Source organism: Bombus vosnesenskii, unplaced genomic scaffold (genome assembly GCF_011952255.1).
Source record: "Bombus vosnesenskii isolate JDL3184/JDL3185 unplaced genomic scaffold, Bvos_JDL3184-5_v1.1 scf7180000013265, whole genome shotgun sequence".
Classification (NCBI taxonomy): Eukaryota; Metazoa; Arthropoda; class Insecta; order Hymenoptera; family Apidae; genus Bombus; species Bombus vosnesenskii.
In genome coordinates, this window is record NW_022882925.1 from 4,286,022 (window position 1) to 4,309,903 (window position 23,882).

The 23,882-nt window shown below is 35.2% G+C and overlaps 2 protein-coding genes across 18 annotated transcripts in view; one reads left to right on the forward strand and one right to left on the reverse strand.

Annotated features, from left to right (window-relative positions):
• Window positions 1-23,882, forward strand: part of LOC117243247 (liprin-alpha-1) — a 42,052-nt gene that overhangs the window by 12,420 nt on the left and 5,750 nt on the right. For 3 of the 16 annotated variants that reach the window (XM_033510550.1, XM_033510549.1, XM_033510548.1), the window contains 20 exons: window positions 14,725-14,826; window positions 14,922-15,086; window positions 15,382-15,456; window positions 15,561-15,656; window positions 16,442-16,639; window positions 17,608-17,895; window positions 17,965-18,108; window positions 18,743-18,902; window positions 18,990-19,351; window positions 19,437-19,679; window positions 19,747-19,929; window positions 20,000-20,092; window positions 20,172-20,332; window positions 20,677-20,724; window positions 22,269-22,524; window positions 22,612-22,757; window positions 22,838-23,068; window positions 23,179-23,442; window positions 23,529-23,685; window positions 23,764-23,880. In XM_033510550.1, coding sequence (XP_033366441.1) covers window positions 14,725-14,826; window positions 14,922-15,086; window positions 15,382-15,456; window positions 15,561-15,656; window positions 16,442-16,639; window positions 17,608-17,895; window positions 17,965-18,108; window positions 18,743-18,902; window positions 18,990-19,351; window positions 19,437-19,679; window positions 19,747-19,929; window positions 20,000-20,092; window positions 20,172-20,332; window positions 20,677-20,724; window positions 22,269-22,524; window positions 22,612-22,757; window positions 22,838-23,068; window positions 23,179-23,442; window positions 23,529-23,685; window positions 23,764-23,880 — 3,489 coding nt within the window. Of the gene's footprint in view, window positions 1-1,714; window positions 2,099-2,168; window positions 2,323-9,628; window positions 9,662-14,724; window positions 14,827-14,921; window positions 15,087-15,381; window positions 15,457-15,560; window positions 15,657-16,425; window positions 16,640-17,607; window positions 17,896-17,964; window positions 18,109-18,742; window positions 18,903-18,989; window positions 19,352-19,436; window positions 19,680-19,746; window positions 19,930-19,999; window positions 20,093-20,171; window positions 20,333-20,676; window positions 20,725-22,268; window positions 22,525-22,611; window positions 22,758-22,837; window positions 23,069-23,178; window positions 23,443-23,528; window positions 23,686-23,763; window positions 23,881-23,882 lie in introns of those variants that run through there. The other 13 variants (XM_033510562.1, XM_033510563.1, XM_033510561.1 and 10 more) reach the window with 13 other exon arrangements.
• Window positions 4,957-6,456, reverse strand: LOC117243264. 2 transcript variants are annotated; one of them, XM_033510599.1, is made up of 2 exons: window positions 5,866-6,456; window positions 4,957-5,303 (listed from the first exon to the last, which is right to left on the reverse strand). In XM_033510599.1, exons 1-2 carry the CDS (start codon window positions 6,164-6,166, stop codon window positions 5,149-5,151), a joined length of 456 nt encoding a protein of 151 aa, XP_033366490.1. In that variant the 5' UTR covers window positions 6,167-6,456; the 3' UTR covers window positions 4,957-5,148. The 2 variants fall into 2 exon arrangements, with proteins under 2 accessions (XP_033366490.1, XP_033366491.1); XM_033510600.1 differs by having other exon boundaries at window positions 4,963-5,303; window positions 5,972-6,456.

Below are 23,882 nucleotides of genomic sequence, written 5' to 3' on the forward strand. Positions count from 1 at the left end.
ATTCTTGCACTAAATAATATCAAATAATTCTTTAAACAAGAAAATTACAGAATCATGAAGAAAATGAAAACGTAATTATCGAGATAGTTTGAACTGTCAAGTTAATTAATTCAGAGTGAAATAGTAATTAGTATCGTTCCCTTGTACAGACTACTTAAACCATTTTTGACTAAAGTCCAACAAGTGGAAAGATGCAACCAATACCTGCTAAAGGAACAATTATGAACAAAAGGTTAATCGAATCTTCACCCTAAATAATCTTGAACGGGATTGAATTAGCATCGGCACGTTTCTCCATAAATCACCGCCAGTTTCGCCGGAATATTCTGGCATTCTTTCGAACAATCCTAGCGGAACGTTGTCCGGAAGAAAGGGTTCGCTGCCAAGCATGCTTGGAGCGATCTCGAAGCTGTGGCAACGCGACACAAAGACCGTTTCATTTGTAATACTGCGGAAAGTTTCGTCCTGTCTAGCGCAGAAAGGGCTAGAGAGAAGCAAGGGTGGGAAACTTTTGAGAGTGGAACCTCTTCTCTCTCTGTCTTCCCCTCTTCTCTTTTTTCTCGCTCCTCTTTTTCCATTTTCTTCTTGTTTCTCCCCCCTCCCCCTCCCTCTGTACTTACTACCATACTTATACAAATGCACATACACACATGCATACAGATACACGTATATACTTGACGATCGAGCAATGAAAAAACTGACCTGCTCGCAGTTTCGGCACGTAATGCCGGCCAGGGGTTGCAAAAAGCTGCAGGCGCGTGCAGCGGAAGTGCGGGAGGGAAAGGGGTGCAAAAGGGAGCAAAGGGTGAGAAAGAGAGGGAAGAGAGTGGAAGCGAGGCGAAAAAGGCGATTAGGTCGCCTCAACCCTCCGTCGAGAAAAAATTCAGATCGCGGTGAAATAGTTTTAGGATCTCTCGAAATTCTCACCCCTTTTCCGAGTTGCTGTTTTTTTTCTTCAACTCGTTTGTTTGGTTTTCTAGTGGAACGTGCTCAAACTATTATGATTTTGTTAGATTTTATTACTGGATACTATCGCAGGTGCGAAGTATGCATACTGTAGACTATGACTTGATTGGATCAGATGTTATTTAAATGAACTATTTACTGAAAGATGTGATTCAAGGTATGATTACACGGTATGATGAGTACACGGTAATAATTTCAGTGATGCTCATGTTATATAAAATTAGAGTTATGGATACTTGTAAGTTGGTAGACTTTTTTATTCTCAATTCTTGTAATCTTTATTGGAGTTAACTATAATTAGGTACTCTGATTTTTCTTCTATATATTACAAATGAATATCTGGAAAAATATAATAGAATGCAAATGAAAAGATACTAATCCAGTTAAGCCAGAATGCGTTAATTTTATATTTATCTATATTATCAATCTTTGTAGTATCAACTTTATATTGAAGTCACATTTGGTTACATTTACTTAAATATATTAATAGCTAATAAGTACAAGAACAGTATTACAAAATACTAACAATACTACAAAGTGATGTATCAACTAAAACTATCAAAATATTAACTTCCAGTACACATCTACCCTTTCCAAATACTATTCATCATCAAGTTGAACCAAAAGTTAGCATCCCTATCATGCACCATGTAAAAATGAGCTCTCTTGGAGGTAGTGGAAAGCCTGGAAAGAGCCCCCGGGAAGTTTATCGATCCCCAGCCGAATAGGGCTGATTATTCGGTTTCAGAAGACTGGTAGGAATCGGCGTATACGAGGATCCAGTTGAAAATCGGCGAAAGGACGAAGAACGTAGCGACGATATCGGGGTAGGCGCGGTATGGAGAGAGGAGGCACGGAAGAGAGTTTGGGGTAAAAATTTCTAGAACGAGGCGAACGGGTGCAATGCACCGGTGTACGCGATATACGCTCGACGATCAATAGCCACCCCACCTTACTCAGCCGGCGGCGCATGAATGAACCTCGCCTTTTACACACTACTCGGTAGTAGTAGCTCTCTCTACTCGCGCGCGCCGCCAACGAGCTGCAACGCCGCTGCCTTCGGCCGTGTGCAGCGGTTTTCAATGCTCCTCTCTTCGCTTTGGCCGGATTTAGATGAAATTTAATCGACGTGGTAATTAACACCAATCGAATGTTAGCTGGAAATTTGATGAATTTAACAACTTTTATTTTTGTCCTTGTAGGTGTTAAAGTTGGATGCTCCATTTGGAAATGATACCTCTATCGAAGATATTCAAGATGTGTATAAGTGAAACAGAATATAAAATCGTGTGTTTGACTCGGATGAATAAATCGAGAAGAAAGCCTTTGCCAAAGGATTTCTCTTCGTAGCTGCAGGTGTTAAAATTACATATTCTATTTTGAAATAATGATATTGTTGAAGATGTTGAAGATGTATGTAGATGGAATTTTGTGTTAGATATGGGTGAAATTTAATGGGAAATCAATATAAAATTACGTAGCTGTTGAATTTGGAAGCGAACAAAAGTGATCCTTCTTGGGGATTGCAGGTATTGGAATTAGATATTGGTAAAAATGTAGGTGAAGTATTATAACTAATTATAAGCAATCTAAAGCTTGATCTAAATGAAATTTTCATAATTTCCTTTATACGTACATTATTTCTCGTTGTGTATTATTATGCTGCTGCCGAATGACCTGTTTATAAATACTAATTGTCTCCATGTGTTGTTTTAATAGAACATAACATGGTGGTGGTTGTAGAAAGGCACTACATTACGAGTTTCCGTAATGGGTAAAAATATCTGTTTTTTCAACCAAATTGCACGAACCACTCTTAATTTATATAAACTTAATTGATTATTCAATAATTTGGTTTAAAATGAACAAAGAAAGAAAAGAATGGAAATCGGTCCCGATACAAAGTCGGATGAATTCGTTCGAACACTCATTCGAGCTTTTTATACGCAGCTCGAACAAAACATGGCCCAATTTTTCAGATCCCCGATAATCGGTGCCATATAGCTGACCTATCTTTTTTTATTTGCTTCGTCACGTGACCGATCAGATCCTTCCATTTATTCTTCCAACATTTCACTCTGCGCTGGCAAAAAAAATTTAAATATATGTAGAAATAATGAAAAAGCCTAGGTATGCTAATTCTGCAATATTAAAAAACATTATTTAAAATATTCTTTTATTTTTATAATTTTTAGATTGACCGTAATTAGTATGGAATTGACGCATTCCACAAAGATACAGGTTGAGAACCATCTGTTTAGAGTGCACTTGCAAGACACACAGCGCCGTACATAGTTGGAACGTTAGCCTCATATCCACCCACCACGTTATTACCGACAACTCCCAGTTATACGCTTAATGTGCGAGCTGAATTCATCGCGCGCGATTGTGCGAACTCGAAGATCATCCTTCTCGAGGAACTTTTAAAAGTTGCAATTGGTACATGCAACCCTGCATCTCTCATCTCTTTCTTTTAGATAAACTACGGCTTTCTTCATCGATGAAGAACTTTGAAGCGCAACCCTTTATGATATAAATTATATGTAACATTTAATGCAATACATGCAATGTATTTTAAAATTAGAACATTGGAACTTGTGGATTTGGTAATGCACTTACATAGAACTTAAATATTCTTGGTGAAACTTGGAGGTTTCTTTTAGTGCAATCCAGGAGATTGATTGTTATAAGGAACGAACTCTAAAAATATAGAGATTCTCAGATCGAATGATATTTTAGTATAAATTTTCATATTTTATTTTATTTCCCTACACTAGCTTGCGCTCGTTAGCCATTTTCCACGTAAACCGATAGAACTGATATTCTGTGTCACTGAGTCAGAGAAGTTTCAGCTATATTGATTTCCCTTCACATTCCTCGAATCTGTCCGCGTATTGGCATTGACGATTCGCCTGGTATCATTTTCTCGCAATTTCATCTCTTCAGGGACAAGAATCTTAAAGTTAAGAAAGAGAAGATTGACATTTCTTATTAGTCAATATTTCTCTGTGTTATTAAAAACTGAAAATATTCATAGTCCAATTAATGGAGATTGATCTTTTATGGGGAAACAATCTTAAGATTTCCAAAATAATATTTTTACAAATGAATCTGCACTTCTTAGAAAATTAATGAAAATCACAAAATCTTTGATCTATTACATACTTCACTTTCATTGTGTATATTTCTTTGAAAATTCTAGTTTCTCTCAGAAGATAGCTAATGGTACAAATTTCTTTGGATAAGCAAGCGATATGTTATCTGGAAGTTGGATGAAGGAGCTTGGTATTTGCACAGTAGCTAAGCCAAACGGTAAACATCTGGTACATATTATGCTCCTCTGGTAACTGTTCGTCGTAAGTTGCCGAGCAAATAGAACTGCAGCCTTTAAGGGCAACACTGATATACTCCTGAAGCAGCGTCGAAAAACCACAGATGAGAAGAGGAGGTTTCGATTAGTCACCGTCGTGACTTGTCAGTGTGACTAATTACAAATTATTTCATACAGAACATAGCTGCTAAAAACACAATCGATTCTTTTGATAATGCGTTAGGGAGATAGAGAGTTACAAAGTTAATTACGATTGATGGCCATCATCGATGAAAATGTCGGCGATTAAATTGCATTGCTGAGCTGGGAGTCCATTGTGGATAGTAGTCACTAACACGTTTATTCTGCGAGAAAATTAAAGTTTTGATTAAGCTTGAGACTGGGTCAAATAATTATGATAAAATAGGATAGCAATTATTCTTTTAAACATCTAATTAATTTTTCTAATTTCTTAATTTCCTAATTTCTGAATTTCTCATTAAATTTATCATATTTACCTTGTTTTTTAAATTCCAAGTCAATTTTGTTTATAATATCTTCGTAATATGTTTTTCAATTTTTTTTTTTGACTCACCTAATTCTTCAATTTTTAGATTCCTTCAATGAAAATTTAACTTCTGTTTACCATCCTCTGTAGCAATTAATAATGCTTTCAAGATGCTTTCTGTAACAAGAAAGAGGTAACATCAATGATATCTATAAAAAGTGCAACAGTCGAATAGAATAGATGCACTAGCTTTGTACCGTTTGAAACCACGATTTCGAAAGATTATGTGGTCTTATCTACCACGTTTTATGTTTTACATCCGTTCGCGTTCACGTTTAATTAGCAAGGAACACGAGACCGATACTTATAACCTGCCATTGTAATGTCCGTCAGATAGGATGCGTGGGTGAGCACTTTCCTTTTCGTAGGTGCCATTAAACAAGCCGCGCCGCTGTCGTCCATCATTTCGATCGTATACCTGGTCGAACATGATTTTCCACCACACCTCATCCCGCATATCTGACGATTAAACGATCAACTATTTTAAAAAAGCTGTTACACGTGCAAGAGTTCTATGGTACTGTGGAACTAATTAATTGTCATATTTTATCTTATGGAGCTATGGAATATTAACTATAGAATATTTAACTTATAAAATATTATGAGCTTGTGAAAATTAAATTAAAATGTTATGGCTGTTATAAACTTTAATGAAGCACTTTTAAGATTGAATTTTGAATTTCTATGGTAGTAAGGATATGGGATACATACATTTTTTGGAACGAATTATAGTGGTAGTTTGGAAAAGGATATGTTTGAGGTGGTTTCCTCGGGGTTTCTAGTTTCTCAGTTTATATTAATTTTCCTAGCTTCCTAGGTTTCTCGCACTATATTAACTTCCTTGGGTTTCTAGTTTTGCGTTAACTTTTCGAGTTTCCAAATTTCGTTGTTTCCTTGTTTTTCTACTCTTTCAATTTCTTACTTTCTAACTTTTATGTGACTCATATCTAATTTTTATAATAATGAAATATTAAAGTGTAGAATGCTCTAGCCAAAATCCGTGTAAGTAATTTCAATTTACCACTGTCGACAGAAGTAGACTCGAACGGGAAGAGGAGTCGTCGGTTGTAAAGAATGATCGATCTAACGAAGGGTATAGATCGTAATACCGCCTCACGTGAACGTACTTTAAATTTGCGTATGAATGAAGCCATTCGCGTGCAGTGATGATTCAGATGGGGCCAACGTGTTCCACCCCTTCTCGTCACGCCCTCTTCACATTTCTTTCTCCTTCTTTGTAACGCTTTTATCCGACTATTTGTTTTTGTCCGTCTAGCAGAACGGGCTGCCTTCTTCTTCTTCAGCTTTTTACCTTTCTTCATTTCACATGAAGTTCTCAGTAGTTCTGGCAGAAAATGCTGAATCCAATTTGGATACGTATACTCTTCGCGCTCGTTGTCCTTGCATCTCGTTATTAGAATATCGTTACAGAGTATAACTTAATTATTATTTTATTAATTCCTTATTACAATCATTTTTTAGATAATTGTATCGAGTCGAAGATATCTATCTGTAAGAAGATTTAAAGGAAGTTAAAAGTTGATCGAATATTTAACGAAAATGCAGAAAATTATAATTGTTGCGAGACACCTTTGGCTGTTCCTTTAACGTTATCGGGGCACTATTGTGCACGTATAATTGACGGCGTGCAAGCGTTAAGAATGCAAATTGCACGATACCAAAAGGCCATTCAATCGCAAACATGCGTATAACTATGCAGCCGGCTTGTATTTACATACTTATGCAACTCTATCTTCGCGTGTATCTACTTGCTTTTTCAGATTTCGGGTTCTGGAAGTTCGAGATCCTGATAATCTCAATATGGCTAGTTCGTGCTTCGTTTAATTGGAGCTTACGCTGTACTTGAACGGCCACTGAAGAGAAATTATGCTTTAAAATAAAAACAGAGATGCATATAATCTGATAAATACTAACTGATGAAAGATTTGGTTAATTGATGAATCTTGATTTATGGTAATTAATTCGGTATTTTAATGCAGTAGTTTTAGTTCATTAACATTGACATAGGTGATTTTAAGTCTTTAAGAGTATTGTACGAAGATATTTCTTCTTCTTTCTCACAATTAAACAATAAAGTTGTAGTCATTGCTGCAATCAACGCATAACATTATTATGCGTTAGCCAACATTATTAAACTATGTACATGTCCATACTTAAAAGTGTATAGCTGTATTATAGCTTTCTCTGTTTACTTTTATTCTTGGAGATATTGATGTTTCAATCAAGAGTCTGTTTAGAATTACGTTAATATTTTATGTTTCACTAATCTTCCTGTTTCTCTCTATTGTTTTTAAATCAGTAGATTCTACTTTAATAACCATTAGAGAAGCTTAAGACTTAAATTTCTGTGGAAAAGATTTTGGTGTTCTTTGGACTTGTAATAGTTCGAGATCTTTTTCTTATTGGCCTTTTCTTCTATTCACTTATTTATTACTTATCTGTCCATCGTATCAAGTAACCATGATATAGAACACGTAATAAATTACATTTACGCTGAATCACTGTTTCTTGGTTTTAGACATTGAAGAAGCGAATACAAATCGATGACGAACATAAACAATGCAATGCATATTCTTATCTATGAAGTAAAATTGTTTGTTAAAAAGGGACAGTTGGATTATTACGTAAAAATAATTGAAAATAAATTGGAGGAACATCGTGAGACTACTAGTAGTGAAACAATAATTCTTTATCCCGAGACACGAGATTATTATCAAGTCACGGAATAAAGTGACGGTAGCTCATTATTACGCAGGCATTGCGCATTACATACTTCCAGCTCATACTATTAAAATAGTAATGCGGCGTTATAGGTAGAGAGATTCTCCTCGGCTGTGCTAAATATCTCGCTCTCGAGAGAATAATGTTTCCTTACGGATGATTCTATTCCCTACTTTGTCGTGTTTCAGTATCATACCGTTGTCGACTATTCCAATTATACTTAATTAGCTATTTAGAGAAAAACCTGTATGGGGATGAGAAAATGATGCCCTTTGGATCATATCTAATTCTTCCATTTCGAAGAACAGTATTTATTCAGAAATGAAAAATATTCTTTATTAAAAACGCTCACAATTAATTAGTAATCGTGTTGGATTAATAAATTTGTGATTAGAATTGTAACGATCATGTCAGGATATAAGAAAATGTTTATAGTCATAAAAATCTAATGAATTTGAACTCTAAATAAAATTGAATAATCTAACTAGACAAAATTTGTCAGAAAGGAGGATATTAAAATTACTTTTATTTTTTGTACCATCATTTTCATATTAACATACGGAATTTTTTTTATTCTTTGTTTTAGTTGAGTGTCCTATATTTTTGTGTCACAAGGTATCTCCACTACCGAGACGTCAGATTTCGCTTCTTTTGTCTTCAGTTTTCAAGCTAGTCGGAGATACTGCATCTTTGTGGATTATTTTCCAACTATCCGGGTTTTCTTTCTCTGCGAGTTCCCATTAACGAGTACATAATACCGATCGAGATGCATTTTATTCACATCGGTCGCATCTCTGCGATCCACTGATCCGTATTTCCTTCTTTCCCTTTCTTCAGAGAGAGCTTAATCCCCCGTACGTCGATGTTACAAAAATTTTACCTGCCCAATAAAGCTTCAGGCACGATTTCACGTTCGTCAAGCTTTCATGAGTCGATAACATCCCCGACGTTGTCTTGGATCCCACTATTTATAGGTTCCCATTGCAACTCGAGCAATAATCAAGTTTGGCTTTCGTCTGTATCTGGCACGTTCAGCTTGTCCCCGTTCTTTAGTTCACGACGTCGTTTTTCCTTGCTTAGAACTCGATAGTTGTGTTCAGTATAGTTAATGAAAATCAGAAGAGCTCGTCTCTTCAGTGATAAAAAATTGTCAGTGAGTCTATTGGAATTTTTATTAAATATTTTATTAGAAAGCTTTTGTTCTTGGCTTAGAATAAGGATATATGGTATCAATTTTTTATTCATGTTAAAAGATTTGAATGTTCTTTGATAACGAAGACAAAGTTTCTTTGTATGAATACGCTTTACAGTGCAACATTCCCCGGCTAAAAATAATCGACAAGTTGTTGGTGGAGAGTTGGTGGTTTTTTGAATTAAAAGGCTCCTTGGCTTGATGGGAACATGGTGTCGTGAGATTTACGAGTGCAATCTGTACCCTCTGTTCGAGAATTTCTCGTGAATCTTTCACCATAAATACGATATAAAATATGAACATTGAGCGCATAAAAGGCCTGAAAAGTATCTCATTAGCATTTGATCTTGAAGAAATGAGTCAAATTTTAATTTTGGATCAAGAAGAGGACCGACTTCTGACATTATCTGGACGTCGTCTACTTTTTAAACGTGACATTTCCTCTCATGATCTTTCAATTAATTCACATTCAGATCACGAAGAAGGGAGTATATTCTCCTATATCTTATCTATTCACCAAATTTCTTAAATGCCTAAATTCGTATATCGATCCGCATAATTGTTTCTTTGCCGAGTTTATAAAATTTCCTAGAATTTACAAATATATTTCAATGTTTCAGAATTATTTGAACGGCAGAATTGCAGAAATTTCTGTCATCGTTTTTGAATCGACCTATATCGCCTAACAGTCTCGAACTGATAATAATAATCAAGCGGGACGAGAGTCTGCGCGATTCCTAGCGACGAACTCGCGATTTCCCAGCAGGCCTGTCATTTCTCGAACAACCGTTAGGAGAATGTTGGAAAATGGAACGTGCAGTGGATATAAATAAACCGATGATCGCATATCTAAATATCCGAAGAAATGAACGAACAAATTTGGGTAATTATAGTTTAGGCGAAAGTAGATCATTTAGCCGAATAAATGCTTAATTATTATTTGCTGCGGATGGGTCTAATTATTTTCCATGGTTGAATGGCAAGAAATTAAGCGGAACCGTCCCGTTACATTTCTTCGTGAATCTTTAGAAAACATAGTTAACTGGATAATCAGAGTAATTGTTAGCCAGTAAGAGTTTCTGCGTCAACCAGACGTCGTACTGAAATTGTTGAGAATTCTGGCTACACCGATTTTGTGCTTCTTTCATTCTGACAAGCTGTAATTGCAAATTATAGTTGGCTATTCATTTTCTTATGCTTACTAAACATTTTTATCGTGTGTAACTAATAATTAGAAAACCATTAATTTAGGAATGTGGTATTTACTTTTCAGTCTTGCAGAATTCCATAATGTAAGGCCAAATATTATAAATACCAATCAGTTTCAATGTGTTTTCATTTAAAATCGCTGTGTTAGTTAATTATTAATGACACATAATAGTATCGTAAATTCATAATTTTGATGATAAATAAAATATTAGATACAGAGAGTGATGCTTCTAGGTATAATGATAGGGAACAATTTCAAAGAAAGAACATGCACGCAGTTTTATAGAAATAAATCGTACACTCGAATGCTGTTGCGCATTAATTTAATTCACTTCTGTAATTTGCAGAGGCGGAACTTGTGCTATTTACAATTGACAGTAGAAAGTGTCTTACAGCGGGTTTCAAGTGTTATTTCTTCACCAAGGGAAATGTTCCATTGTTGCCCGTAGGTTTCTCAAGCGACCTGTTAACAGGTGCAAGAACATTCAGAACTTTTGAATTTTTGGGAGATAGAGAAATTAATTAATAGAAATTAAACTCCTAGGAAAAGATTATAACATCTATGAATCTCATACATTTAGAACTAATATTCTTCTTCGTTTCGGTACTCAGAGAAATTAACCATTGAAGTTTCTACTGCAATCGTGCCTGACGTGTTCTATGACTACTGAAAAAGCAGATTCTTGTATCTTGGATGTACAATTTTCAGTAATTCAAACATTAAAATATTATGCTGAATTTATATATCATACAAGAATCCCTAAGTTTAGCAAATTATATTTAAAATAAAATTCAATTGAAAATTATATTCAAGACCTGAGTGCAATTATAACGGGTTTCTTATATTTGTTATATCTTAGTACTTAAACGAGCGAGATCTCTGAAACAACATTGAGTTCCAGAATTAAAATCAAATCTATATTCTCTTTATCGCAGGTTCAACGAATCGTTTCCGGAGAAAGATTCAGCCAGTTGAACACGATCTCACGCAAATTGCCTCGTGAAAGATGCAAAAGACGAAAAAAAGGAATGAGGAAAAAAGGATGAATCGTGGCGAATAGAATTTCACCGGTCGGTGTATCTATCGATTCCATGGTTGCGTCACGATGTCGCCGGGAACACACTATCGGAACAGCGATAATTTCCAAGCGATATCGATCGCGTAACGCGATGCGTACGTAAGATGAGATTTAAATTCGCGTGCGGACATACAGTTTAGGCACAACGGACTCCAAGGGTTATGCAGCTGCGGTTTGTTAGAAGTGCATGAACCTCTCCGGAGCACTGATTCAGATATTACAATTTACATGTTTACCAAGAGAATAGATAAGAAACGCGATTTCTCTTTTATTATATGAAATATATATGTTGGACAGCAATTGAAACTAGATAATTTTTAAGTAATTCTTGATAGTAAGACACCCCTTGTATCAGTATGAGAGTGTAGAATGTTGAGATAGTTCAAAGTGGGTCTATAAATTGAGAGGTGATGATAGATACTCGGAGTGGAAGATTCCTTAATTTCAAGTTTTGTTTAAATTCGTTAAACCATTTAAATTGAAGTTCGCATTCATATAAGCCAAGTTACGGTCAACTTGAAGAGCCTATGGGTTCGAACAGTGTCTGATGATAATACTTAAAATGATGTTGATGTTTGCTGGAATGTCTGTTGTAATGAAAGAAGTTGCGAATGAGTCGTTAAAAATTTTAAGAAACAATATTAAACAGAAACGATTAATCTGAAAATCTGATGTATCTGAGGCGCGAAGAAATGTATACTTCCATATGCCTTAATTATCATTTAAATTAAAAATTGTTCCGCTATAAATACCGGAGAAATTGTGAGAAACATAGATAACGATACCATATCGTTAATTATTCTTCCGGATGAGACTTGTATTTGAATGTATGAAAAGCTATACGCGTCTCTAGCGCGAAAAACGAAGAAAAATTCGTTTTAATTGCTGGCACAAGTAATGCATTGAAAATTCCTTTCTTTCAGCTACTTGTTGCGCGATGAAATTGTAGAAAAAAGTTCCGACTTCTTTTTCTTTCTGTCTATGGAACGGAGCTGTTAATGAATCGATACGGCCTTGCTGGCAAATGTATCGATCAATTACGTTTAAATACAGGTATCGGGTGTCTAGAAAGGTCAGAAGTTTCGCTGCTTGTTATGTCAATTCGATGTAATTGATGAGTATCCATTAAATTAAAGATTCAGTATTTGTTCTCGTACAATATTTGCTCAGTTGTTTAAATGTGTGGAACATGTTAATTTATGGATTTTGGTTGTTGATTTTAACTTGATATAATATAATTTAATTTAAAAGAAATATTGATTCGCTGAAATTGTTATTGAATAATTTAAATAAGCGTTGTTGGAATGGGAAGATACCGAGCATCGTATGTTTAGGATAAATGGACAGAGAGCGTCATTAATTTAGCTTAAATCGAACAATACTAAGCATTAACCTGTCTTTTATCGTTGCTATTTATTCATGAGAATATACCTGTAATTAGATTATCCTTCCTCAATCCTTGAGTATTAGTTTCTCATTACCATTCGTAATGATTAATTGTCTCGGTCTTAAATGTCTCTACCGGTAAACACCAACAGATCATTAATTTACTTTCATATTTGATATCACCGTATCAAACTTCTAAAATGTATCTGCAGGCAAAAGGATGAAGACTTATAGATATAGAAGTCTTAAGTAATTACCGTAATTATACAAAAGCTTCTAAATCTATTATAATTCAATATTTGATTTCAGAACTATAGCAAATATTGTGTGTGTATAATGCATAGTATTTTCGCTTAATTGCAGACAAACGTGATTTCAAGATCCCAGAGGAATAATTCAGGTTCTGAACTTCAGTATGCAAATTAGGTCCCTTCTTCTCTGTGTAGCCGCTTTTCACTCTGTCGTATTTCCCGGTGATTTCGTTCGGCACACATTCGATGTGTTAATAGGATTCCCTAGTCGGCTGTAATTAATCAGCCATCGTCTGGCTAATGAGTTCTTTACGAATCCATCGATATCTCTTCATTCAAAGACAATATCTAACCACTTGAACGGCCAGCCTTGTCCATTCTGCTCCGTTTTAACGTGAAACTATTGCTCGTTACCGAACAGCTTTTATGTAATCTGTGTTAGTAGCTCAATTTTTACTCTCATGGATACGATATCCGAGTTACAGGCGTGTTTTAAATATCTTCCTTCTTTTATATCTTTATATCTTCATATCTTCTCTCCTTTGTATCATATAGATTACTTGGATATCTATTTTGTTCTTTACTTCTTTCTTCTATTTTTGTTCTTTAGTTGAACTATTTAGAGAATTGAAATTATGTTAGATAAGGAGATACCTTATTTTGGATTCTAAAATTCCAAATTTTCATCATTCCGATAAACTTGAAAGAAGTTACTTACTGCAGGCTTTTTGAACATTCAAGAGAAGATATATAAATTCTTCAGGGTATTCCTTTTTCGGAAGACATGAAGAGGTTTTAAAATTAGAGATATCTGAAATTTCACATTGTTAAGCGAGAAAGAAATTTAGAAAAATTAGCTTCGTTTTGTTAAATTATCTCCTTTTTGTCACAATTTATGTGATAAATTTATAATATACTATGTTAAATATGATACAAGAAGTGCACCACAGGGTACTTTATACTCAGTTTTAGAATTTTCTCTTTCTTTTTGAGATTGTTGTTCTGATACCAAAAATAATGGTTGTAAGTGTCAAGTTTTCCCAAGTTTCGCACAATGAGGGACAGGAGCGAGGGCAAGCAGGAGCGACATAAATTTAGATGAGGCTGTTTGCTCCTTTAAAGTGCAAAGCAGCTGTCGATGTTGTTTCAACGGGGAAGGCCATATCGATCGAGGTAGCATTTATAAATAAAGATTTAACATTGTGCTGGAGTGTCGAGCGGAAGTAACACGTTCGAAGGCGTGAATAAAACGCGCTTGAATGAAAAAGGTGAAAGTGCGGTTTCCCTATCAAGCATCCCGCTGAGACTGACTCCGGACCACTTTGATCATCATTTTTGAAAAACTTGAAACGACCTACGATCTTCTTACATTACTCTTCTCTTCTACACTTCTCTTCAATTCATATTGTCTTGTTACAAGTAATCAGATGTTCATTTCTCCTTATTTTCGTCTTATTGAATTATTAAAAATAATCATGAAAATTTCTTTTTATCATATTGTATGACGTTACGGTTAAAACTGATTTTGATCGGTGAAGGGTATTTAATGCACTTCTATTATTATATGTATATAGAAGTATCTGGCATACTATATCGTGTAAAAATGATAAAAAAACAGTGGACTACGATTCAAGGATACAGTGTCCATTATTCTTTTTTAATCTCTATACAAATCGCCGTGGTAAAAAGATATTAGGGGAATGCAGTATCATTTCTAAAATAGTATTATTCGAAATGAACTCCGGCGAATACTAAACCAATTTATTTACAATTATAATTCTATACATATGTTCTCTACGATGGATTTACATTTACTTACATATATATTTTAATTTTAATGTTTTGTGTTGTTGATGTTTAATGTTTTAATGATGTTTTAATTTTATTCTTATTAACTATTATTGATTTCTTAAACTATTTATTACAAACAAACCAAAACTGCCATTATAATTTATTATTTAGCATCGTTTCACCAGTGTCCGCAGCTTGTTATATAAATGAAATGCATTTTTTAATTACAGGATTTCTCTCAATTGACGAAGGAGCTCGCAGCAGCGCGCGAAAGTATCCTAGAAAGAGAAGAAGAGATATCGGAACTAAAAGCAGAAAGGAATAATACTCGTGTACGTAGAACAGACCACTAATGCATCTTATAGATTGAAGCCGGTACTTGTCTCTACGACATTGCTCACCAAGACGATTCTATTGCCTTCCGCAGCTTCTGCTCGAGCATCTGGAATGCCTGGTTTCCCGACATGAACGATCGCTTAGGATGACTGTAGTGAAGAGGCAAGCCGCCGCGCAATCTGGAGTATCGTCCGAAGTTGAAGTGCTCAAAGCTCTAAAAAGTCTGTTCGAGCACCACAAGGCTTTAGACGAGAAAGTAAGAACTTTCTGATCCATTGTTTGACGACATTGACACATTGGCAACCTTGAGGGGAGATACGGAGAATCACGATTCCCGTTCAGCCCTGAAACTGATGCTCGTTGCATTTTTTGTGAACTAGATACAAGAATGATGAATTGTAAAATTTCTATAAAATTACCAAATGCAGCGATTCACCAGTTGAAGAGAATATAATATCAATATAATGTAGTTGGAAATGCATTAATGAAAAATATAATAATTATAATACCGATTATAAGAAATCGATATTTTAATAGTAACTAATTTTCAGGTGCGTGAACGATTACGAGTTGCATTAGAAAGGAATACAAGCCTGGAAGAAGAGCTAGCTATTACCAAAGAAGAGGTATCGTTTCAGCTAATTTTGTATATTCTTTAATACTTAATTACTAAAGTGTTCAATAATCGTGTAACAAATATAATATTTGTAATTTGAATAAAAATTCGCAGCTCCAGCAATATAAATTAAGTGGACATGCGCCTAAAAATATAGAAGATAGACCCAAGGAGAACGGACAGGCGGAAGACGGGCAGCAGCAGAACAAGGTAGCTGAGAAATATCTTTACGTTGTTGCACACCCATGCATAATGCACTCCACAAATATTTCACATAACACTGCTCCTTCATACTTCACAGTCATATTTATCATGAATACATGAAAAAGGTGTTCAACATGTTTAAGCGTCGTGAATTGTATTTATGCGATCTTTTCACTTTGCATGTTCATGGTTTTGATATAATTCAGTATTTCACCTAGCCACACCGTTTTATATAGAGTGATAAAGTTCGTTTTCTGCGTCATCGGATCCTCTTGTTCTCTTTCTCTCTATCTGTGATACGCTTCTAATCTCGGCGTTAGATATTGATTGATTTCGAAGTTATTGGTCACAGATTTCAGCCCTTGGCTCGTGTTTAACGATTAAAGAGTATATTCTGTGTCATCTTAGAAGCATTTGATCATTAGTGATTTTCATATGTCACAATGAGAATTACAATAGTTACTGTCAATCATATTATTCCACGTTTCATTCAATTTCCCTTTTCTATCAGGATTTCCAATTCGTTTCAAATCATGGCACTCTATACGTCGATCAGAGGAAATCATGTAATGTCATCCTTGAACAGAGTTCAAATCTGTACCGATAAAGTGACCATCTGTTTGTCATTCATCTCGATCGTTGCATCCATAATAAGAATGCATTCGCAATAGCGTGCACGGTAGTGGTTTAGTCGCATAGCTGCATAGATACGTAGTTGTTGGGAATTGCGCGGCGATGCAGGACAGGCAATGCGAGCGAGGCATTCTGAATGTAGTGTTATGATCGGGCAGAATGAGACTGAGCAGGCAGGAGGCCAGCAGGAACAACAACAACAACCGCAACAACAACAACTGCAGCAGTCAGTACAAAAACTAGGTACGGAGAAGTCAACAGAGATCGAAAGTAGACTGAGCAATGGCAGTCTCGATCCTGTGGACCAGGATTCTGCGGCGCGCGTAATAGATTTGCAAGCTACTCTTGACAAGCAGGTATGAAAAAGTATCACGACGAACTACTTAGCGTATGTATGATTCTCTCATTGATTTAGGAACAGTCAGGTAGATGGATCGTGGAACATTTCGCGCGATAAAACGCATCCCTGACTGCTGATTTTTTTGAGATGCAGAACGAATATACTCTTCTTCGTTCTCCCCTTTTTTTCTTCTGCATGCACCTCAAGCGATTTGCAAATTTACACAAGTTCAGAAAAACATTTTTTATTGCTATTCTTGAATTAAAAACATAGAGACTTAGAGTGTCTCCGTTAAACTGCATGGTATTGAAACACAATAACAAATTGTTATCTTTGATAATATCATTAAGCGCTTTCATTTATACACGACACTAAGAGATCTTCTAGATCAACTTTAAACTATGTTCATTAAATGTTATAGAGTATGATAGTCGTGAAACAATTACTGAAATATTGTATTTTGTTTTCATATTGTAATGAGATTTTTTAAGAAATATTAACAGAAAAAATTAGATCGATTTTATAACACTATGTTGCACAACTTGAATTTACCTTCCATTAAATGTGCCATATTATCATTGGCGCCTATGGCATGTTGTAGAATGAATATATATATTAATAATGTGTGTTTCATATTCGCATGATCTAATGAATAAGAATGAATTTTTTCCCAAGCAAACTTTATAAATGGCTTAATCATTAATGTGACGTATATATATACTGACACAAAACATCCCATGCAATATAAAAACACATTTACAACTTCAATTATAGTATATATTTCAATTAGATCTAGTATAGTATCTCAGAGATAAGAGCAGAACAAGAGAGATAATGCCTTGTTAAAACATATTTGTGTCGATGTACATATTTACATAGTGCATATGAGAAACACAATTTTTAATACTCTTTCTGTACACATACAAGTAGCATATTAGATACACATTGACTTTTATTAACATTGTATTATAACAATTATTCTAGAGCTCAGAGTTGAGCACATGGCAGCGGCGGGTAGCCGAATTAAGTGGCCGAGTAGCAGAGTTAGAAGAAACTTTGTCCAAGACTCAGAAAGACCTTCTGAAAACTCAAGAAACGAATGTCAAACTACAGAGAGATTTACGTGAAAATGTTGCCCAAAAAGAGGACCAAGAAGAGAGGATAGCGACTCTTGAAAAACGTTATCTTAATGCTCAACGAGAGTCCACTAGTTTACATGATCTCAATGAAAAGCTGGAGCAAGAGCTGCAGCATAAGAAAGCTCAATTAAAGGTAATCGTTCTTCTATATTAAATTTACAGTTTATGTCAATTTAATGACCTTTATGTAATTCATGTTTAGCTCCAAGAAGAAAAAATCGCGGCGATACAGGAGAAACTAGAACTCGCAGAACAAAAATTAGCCCAATACGCTAAGTTACCAGAAATGGAAGAGCAATTAAAGCAGAGGATGGAGGCTCTGACGCAGGTGAGGAGGCCCAACCAGGTACGCAGAGGAATTAAGTCGTCGTATCATCAATTTCTTCTTTTCTTATTCCTCTGCACTTCTATCGATACTCCCTGCCTCCAAATGTACCTATGTCGAGAATGCTTGCCCCTTTAATGTCTTTTCTTGAAAACAGTCTTCATTCTACTTCAGTTTACATATTAAATTTTTTGCAATGTTTTCCCTGTTACATTCTTCATCATTGGCCATGGCTACTCACAAACCACACAAACAATAAACACACTTCAGATTTTTTTAATTTTCTTCTAAGATTATGAAGTTAATGAATATAATATGATAATCAAGTCACTTACAAAGATGAAGGTTGATATAAAATAATTTACTTACTTTCTACTCACTAAATATACCGAACATAGCAATCAGTGTGATTATTTTCAGAGCTTGTTAATAACTTGTAGTTTAGTGCTATTATCACATTTCTGTAGACATGTTTGTATTAGGCACGTATTTATTCTTCAATTCAATTCATTAGCTTTACATGTTAGCTCTACTGGAAGATTATATTTAGAATAAAGAACAATCTAATATATATAGATATATTTTCATGAATTCACCTCTAATTAAATTTAATACCTGCAGGCATTGATTTTAATTATGTGAAATATTTAATAAGCAGGCTCAAGAAAGACACGGCAGCGCAGAGGATAGAATACAGAGGTTGGAAACGCAACTTGAAGAAAAGAATGCAGAAGTGATGCGTGTCAATCAACGACTTAAGATGAATGAGGAGCATAATACGCGGCTTAGTACAACTGTTGATAAACTTTTATCAGGTAATTTATATGTATATTGTGTAAAGTAATTACATTACTGATAACAAATACATGCTTATGCTTATTAGCTTTGATTTATTTCTGCAGAATCTAACGAAAGATTGCAAGTACATTTAAAAGAAAGGATGCACGCATTAGAAGAGAAAAACGCACTCACGCAAGAACTGGAAAAGACTAGGAAGATTGCGGAAGATCTTCAAAATGAGAAGGCCGAAATAGTCAAGGAATTAGGGAAAGCTCGCCTTGAAATCGATAACGTGAAAAGGCAGATGCTTCAGCAAGAAATTGCGTTCAATATTCAACAAACAGATGCTCTAACTCGCAGTTTGTCCCCCAATGCAGTGGATCCAGGTTCCTTTTCTAGGAGTGCAAGTCATAGTAGTTTTGATACTCATTCTTTACCAAGAAGAACGGGTAAACGACCTGCAATCGAAGATGATCCAGCAAAGGTAGCACATAGCAGATTAGATTTTAGTATATGAAAAATTAAATATATAATAGAAAACTCTGAATAACACGCTCTCAATTTTTTAGAATTATGTAGCGCGCACTTTAGCAGAGCAAGAATGGGAAAAGTTACAGCAGGCTCATGTCCTTGCAAATGTACAACAAGCATTTGATGTTTCTAGTGATGCAGAAGGTGACGGAGATAACGAAAGTTTATTCAGTTGTGCAGCTGATGTAATTAGTCCTACAGGACATACGGATGCTCAAACACTAGCATTAATGTTACAAGAACAATTAGATGCAATTAATAATGAAATTAGATTAATCCAGGTAATCAAACGTTATTTATTATACCATATTTTATATATCAATATGTCAAAGTGCACTTTTGATGAAGGAAGAAAAGCAAAGTACCGAAGCGCGTGCCGAAGAGTTGGAGTCCAGGGTTGGTAGTCTTGAACATATGAATTTGTTAGCCAGAGGACGAAGTCTCGAACGGGCATCTCCACCATTAAGTGGACGATCCACTCCAAAATCGCATCATAGTCCAAACAGAGATTATTTACATAAATATCATACGGTAAGTACCGTTTACTTTATAATCCTTAATCATTTTAAAATATATTTTCAATATTTTTATCATTTTGAAGGCACCAGCATCAATGTCTCCAGCGCATCTCCATCAATATGCTGCCTCTTTAGCTAGTCCAGGTCAACTTTCGGAATCCCTTCCTGCGAGCCAGGTAAATAATTGTGATGACAATTCGACATGTGTAAGGCAGTAGCATTGACATATGTATAATTTTTTATATCATATCATAGTTGCAGTTATCAGGCGAAGAATTGCATTCAGTGAGTGAAAGGGACAGCACTGGTGGTGCAGGAAGTGGTGGTAGCGATGCAGCTTCACCATTGACTGCACGATCGATCAGGCTAGAACGAGTAGCACAGGCACTTGCTCACAGTCAAGAGGAACTCAGAAGGTATGTGTTTAATTTTCAATTTATCGATATCAACAAACATCGAATTTCTTCGTGGATCCAATGCTTGAACTACACGAGCACTATCTGAGAAAGCGATGATAATGTATTATAAATAAAATTTTTGCAACCACATCTCTGATAATGAGGACTCTAAGTTTTTTGTTGGGAAATAAGATGTCTTTTATGTGTATTGAATATCGTAAATATGCTATTTCATTCAATTGATTAATGCTTAAATAATAATACATAAATTATCAAAGTCCTTGCATACATAGAGGTGGATTGCCAAAAATTCAGTAATTATTTTGTAAGTAGTTAGCATTGTGCGTTGTTTATGCTGCCAGACGCACTGGACAAGCCGGATTTCCCAGCAGTGGTTTTCCTGCTCACAGGTTAATTAAAGATTGTAGTACTGCATGTAATCCGCAACATATGCCGCTGTGCACGACATATTTGAGTGGCCCATGTGGGCATGAAATGAACAACTTAGAAGTCGACCTAAGTGACATCGATGGTAACAGATCCTTTTTATACCTTTTTTTGGAAAAAGGGATTTACTAAGATGATCTTAGGTTTTTACAAAAAAATTGTTGTAGGGACTGATAATTATAGATACTTTTGTATTGCAAAATTCATTATGGATATTTCTATTTTTTAACTATAATTTCTTATTACAAGAAACGTATGATCAATGAATAGTATGCAAGATGTCACATATTTATGCCTACAGCCCCAATTTTCGAGCACAGTGGTACGGACGAACCGACTGATAGATCTGATAGAAATGAGTCCCTGGAAGAAACTGATATTAGCTTCTTCCATCCATCATACATTCAAGCCTGCCCAGTTCACGACAGACATCGCTGTCTCAAACAAACGAGGGAATTTAGGCAGCCAAGAGAATTGCATCGAGTTAACGTCGCGTCTGAATCTCCTGCGCGAATAAGGTTGTTTTCTAAGAAATAGGTGCAAAGATATAGATGGATCCAATAGATGCAATTAACTAATTAATTAATTAATTAACTTTCATTATCTCAATAAAAGATTATAATTGTTTCAATAGAATTCATAGATAAGGCGGTTTTTCTATATCTTTGTCTTTAAACGGTACTTATTATGACAATCCCATCTCATAAGCAGTGATCAGCTATATTTTCAGGTTTCTATGCCTTCCCTGTAATACTGAGTAGGTATTACAACTGTTTTTTCACTATTTTGCCAAACATAATTTATCATTTTGGACGTTCTTGGAAAGAAATATTTTTTATTCTTTCATATGATACTATATTGTTTTTATATGTATAAGATATTGGATTGTGATATAATGATATTTTTTCACGAATTTCCAAAACTGATATTGATATTGCTTCATTTCTTCTTTAGTTTACTAGTTATTTGTTTGTAGTACAATTATCAGTTGTAGATATCTTGAATAGTACAAAATTAAAACTTGAATGCTTTAATCTGACTCAATTAGGAATATCATTTACATTGAAAATACGCAATTTGGAATAAAAAATCATATCACATATATTATTCGAAGCTAAATAGTATTTGTGCTTATGCTCATGTACTATCATGTATAAGCACAATCATATATCACTGCTAAAAGTCTTTTAAGTAATGCAATTCACTTGGCTCGGTAAGTTCCCTGATCATATCTTATCTCACGTAATTTAAAACATTGATCTCTTTATGCTTTAAATATTGAAGAGTACAGATGGTTTAGAGAATCCTGTTATTAATTTGGTTGTTTGATTGTCTAGTGTGATGATGTATCTTGAAAAAGATCTGAAAATAATTTGAATAAATTCAGATCACAAAAATGATATAGAAGGTACATACAGCATAGAAAAAAAGATATAAGTCTGATAGTTTGTGGGCTAGAATGCATTATTTAGAGTAGAAATAGAAACTAGATTAGCGCTCCATGCAGCAGGCATGGGCAACATAACAACGGCGCACTCAATTCTGGGACTCCCCCTTCCCCATTGTCCTCACGTCATAGCAGCCAGGACAGTTTGCATAAGAACAACTTGTCTGGTGTTGGATTGCCAATTGGACAATTGTCTAGTTCGCATTTGCACATGCAATCTACCATGAGTCCAGCAACCGCAGCAGCAGTAGCTGCAGCTCAAAAGAAGAAAGGCATTAAGAGCAGTCTTGGTAGATTTTTCAGCAAGAAAGAAAAGGTAATGCAGATTTTAATTATGTAAGATAATAACCAAATAACTAAATAAGAAAAATGAGAAAAATCAGAGAGAGAACTTTGGTTACAGATCAAGGGGAAAGATACACCAATGCCTGGAGATATACCAGGTATGGGAGGAGCAAATACACCTGCAGATCCTGATTATGGAGATAATGTTTCTGTTGCTGGCACTATGGGCAGTAAAAGCGATTTTGATCGTAGAAAAAAGAAAAGGTACATATATGTAACTAAAAATATATTCATAATTTAAATAATTAATGAATATAATTGTTATAGCACTAATTTTCTTTCAGTCCAAGTATGTTTGGAAGTATGTTAGATTCCTCACGACACGAACTTCTGGCAGAGGCAATGAAAGCTGGAACACCTTTTGCTCTATGGAATGGACCAACTGTAGTAGCTTGGCTTGAGCTTTGGGTGGGCATGCCAACGTGGTATGTTGCAGCTTGCCGGGCAAATGTCAAAAGTGGTGCCATAATGAGTGCTCTTAGTGATACCGAAATTCAACGTGAAATTGGTATAAGGTACGAAATTAAGTTATTTAACACATTCTGCACATTTTGGATGACAAGCATGATGGAGTTCCATACAATATAAAATCACTAACATTTAATGTAATAATTTTTATTCTTAGTAATCCTCTACATCGATTGAAACTACGGTTAGCTATTCAAGAAATGGTGTCACTTACAAGTCCATCAGCACCAAAAACTTCTCGCACAACCTTAGCATTTGGAGATATGAACCACGAATGGATTGGTAATGTTTGGCTTCCAAGTCTTGGTTTGCCACAGTATCGGTCCACTTTCATGGAGTGCCTTGTTGATGCTAGAATGTTGGATCACCTTACCAAAAAGGACCTTCGTGGTCAACTTAGAATGGTTGATAGTTTTCACAGGTGATAAATCATTAAAAACAAAAATTCATGTTTAATAGTGATTTTTAGATCCCTTGATCTGATCCGAATTTTATTTATTTTTACAGAACAAGCTTGCAATATGGCATTTCGTGTTTAAAGCGATTAAATTATGATAGGCAACAATTAGAAGAAAGGAGACGAATGGCGGAAGGTGCGAACGTCGATGTTCTTGTATGGAGTAATGATCGTGTTATAAGATGGGTGCAATCTATCGGCCTGAAAGTAACTTCCTTTTACTGCTTTCCATTTTATAAATCATTCATACTGTAATGATGATAAAACACAATTTCGTATTTTTAGGAATACGGTAACAACCTCTTAGAATCTGGGGTACATGGAGCTCTTATAGCCCTCGATGAAAGTTTCGACGCGAATAGTTTTGCTCTAGCTTTGCAAATTCCAACGCAAAACACACAAGT

Excerpts from the sequence above, each read along its gene's own strand:
- LOC117243264 (XM_033510599.1), bottom strand. The coding sequence starts at position 6,166 with ATGAAGAAAGGTAAAAAGCTGAAGAAGAAGAAGGCAGCCCGTTCTGCT. Across the intron at positions 5,304-5,865 it reads GTCTACTTCTGTCGACAGTG|ATATGCGGGATGAGGTGTGG; the intron begins GTAAATTGAAAT and ends TTTAATCGTCAG.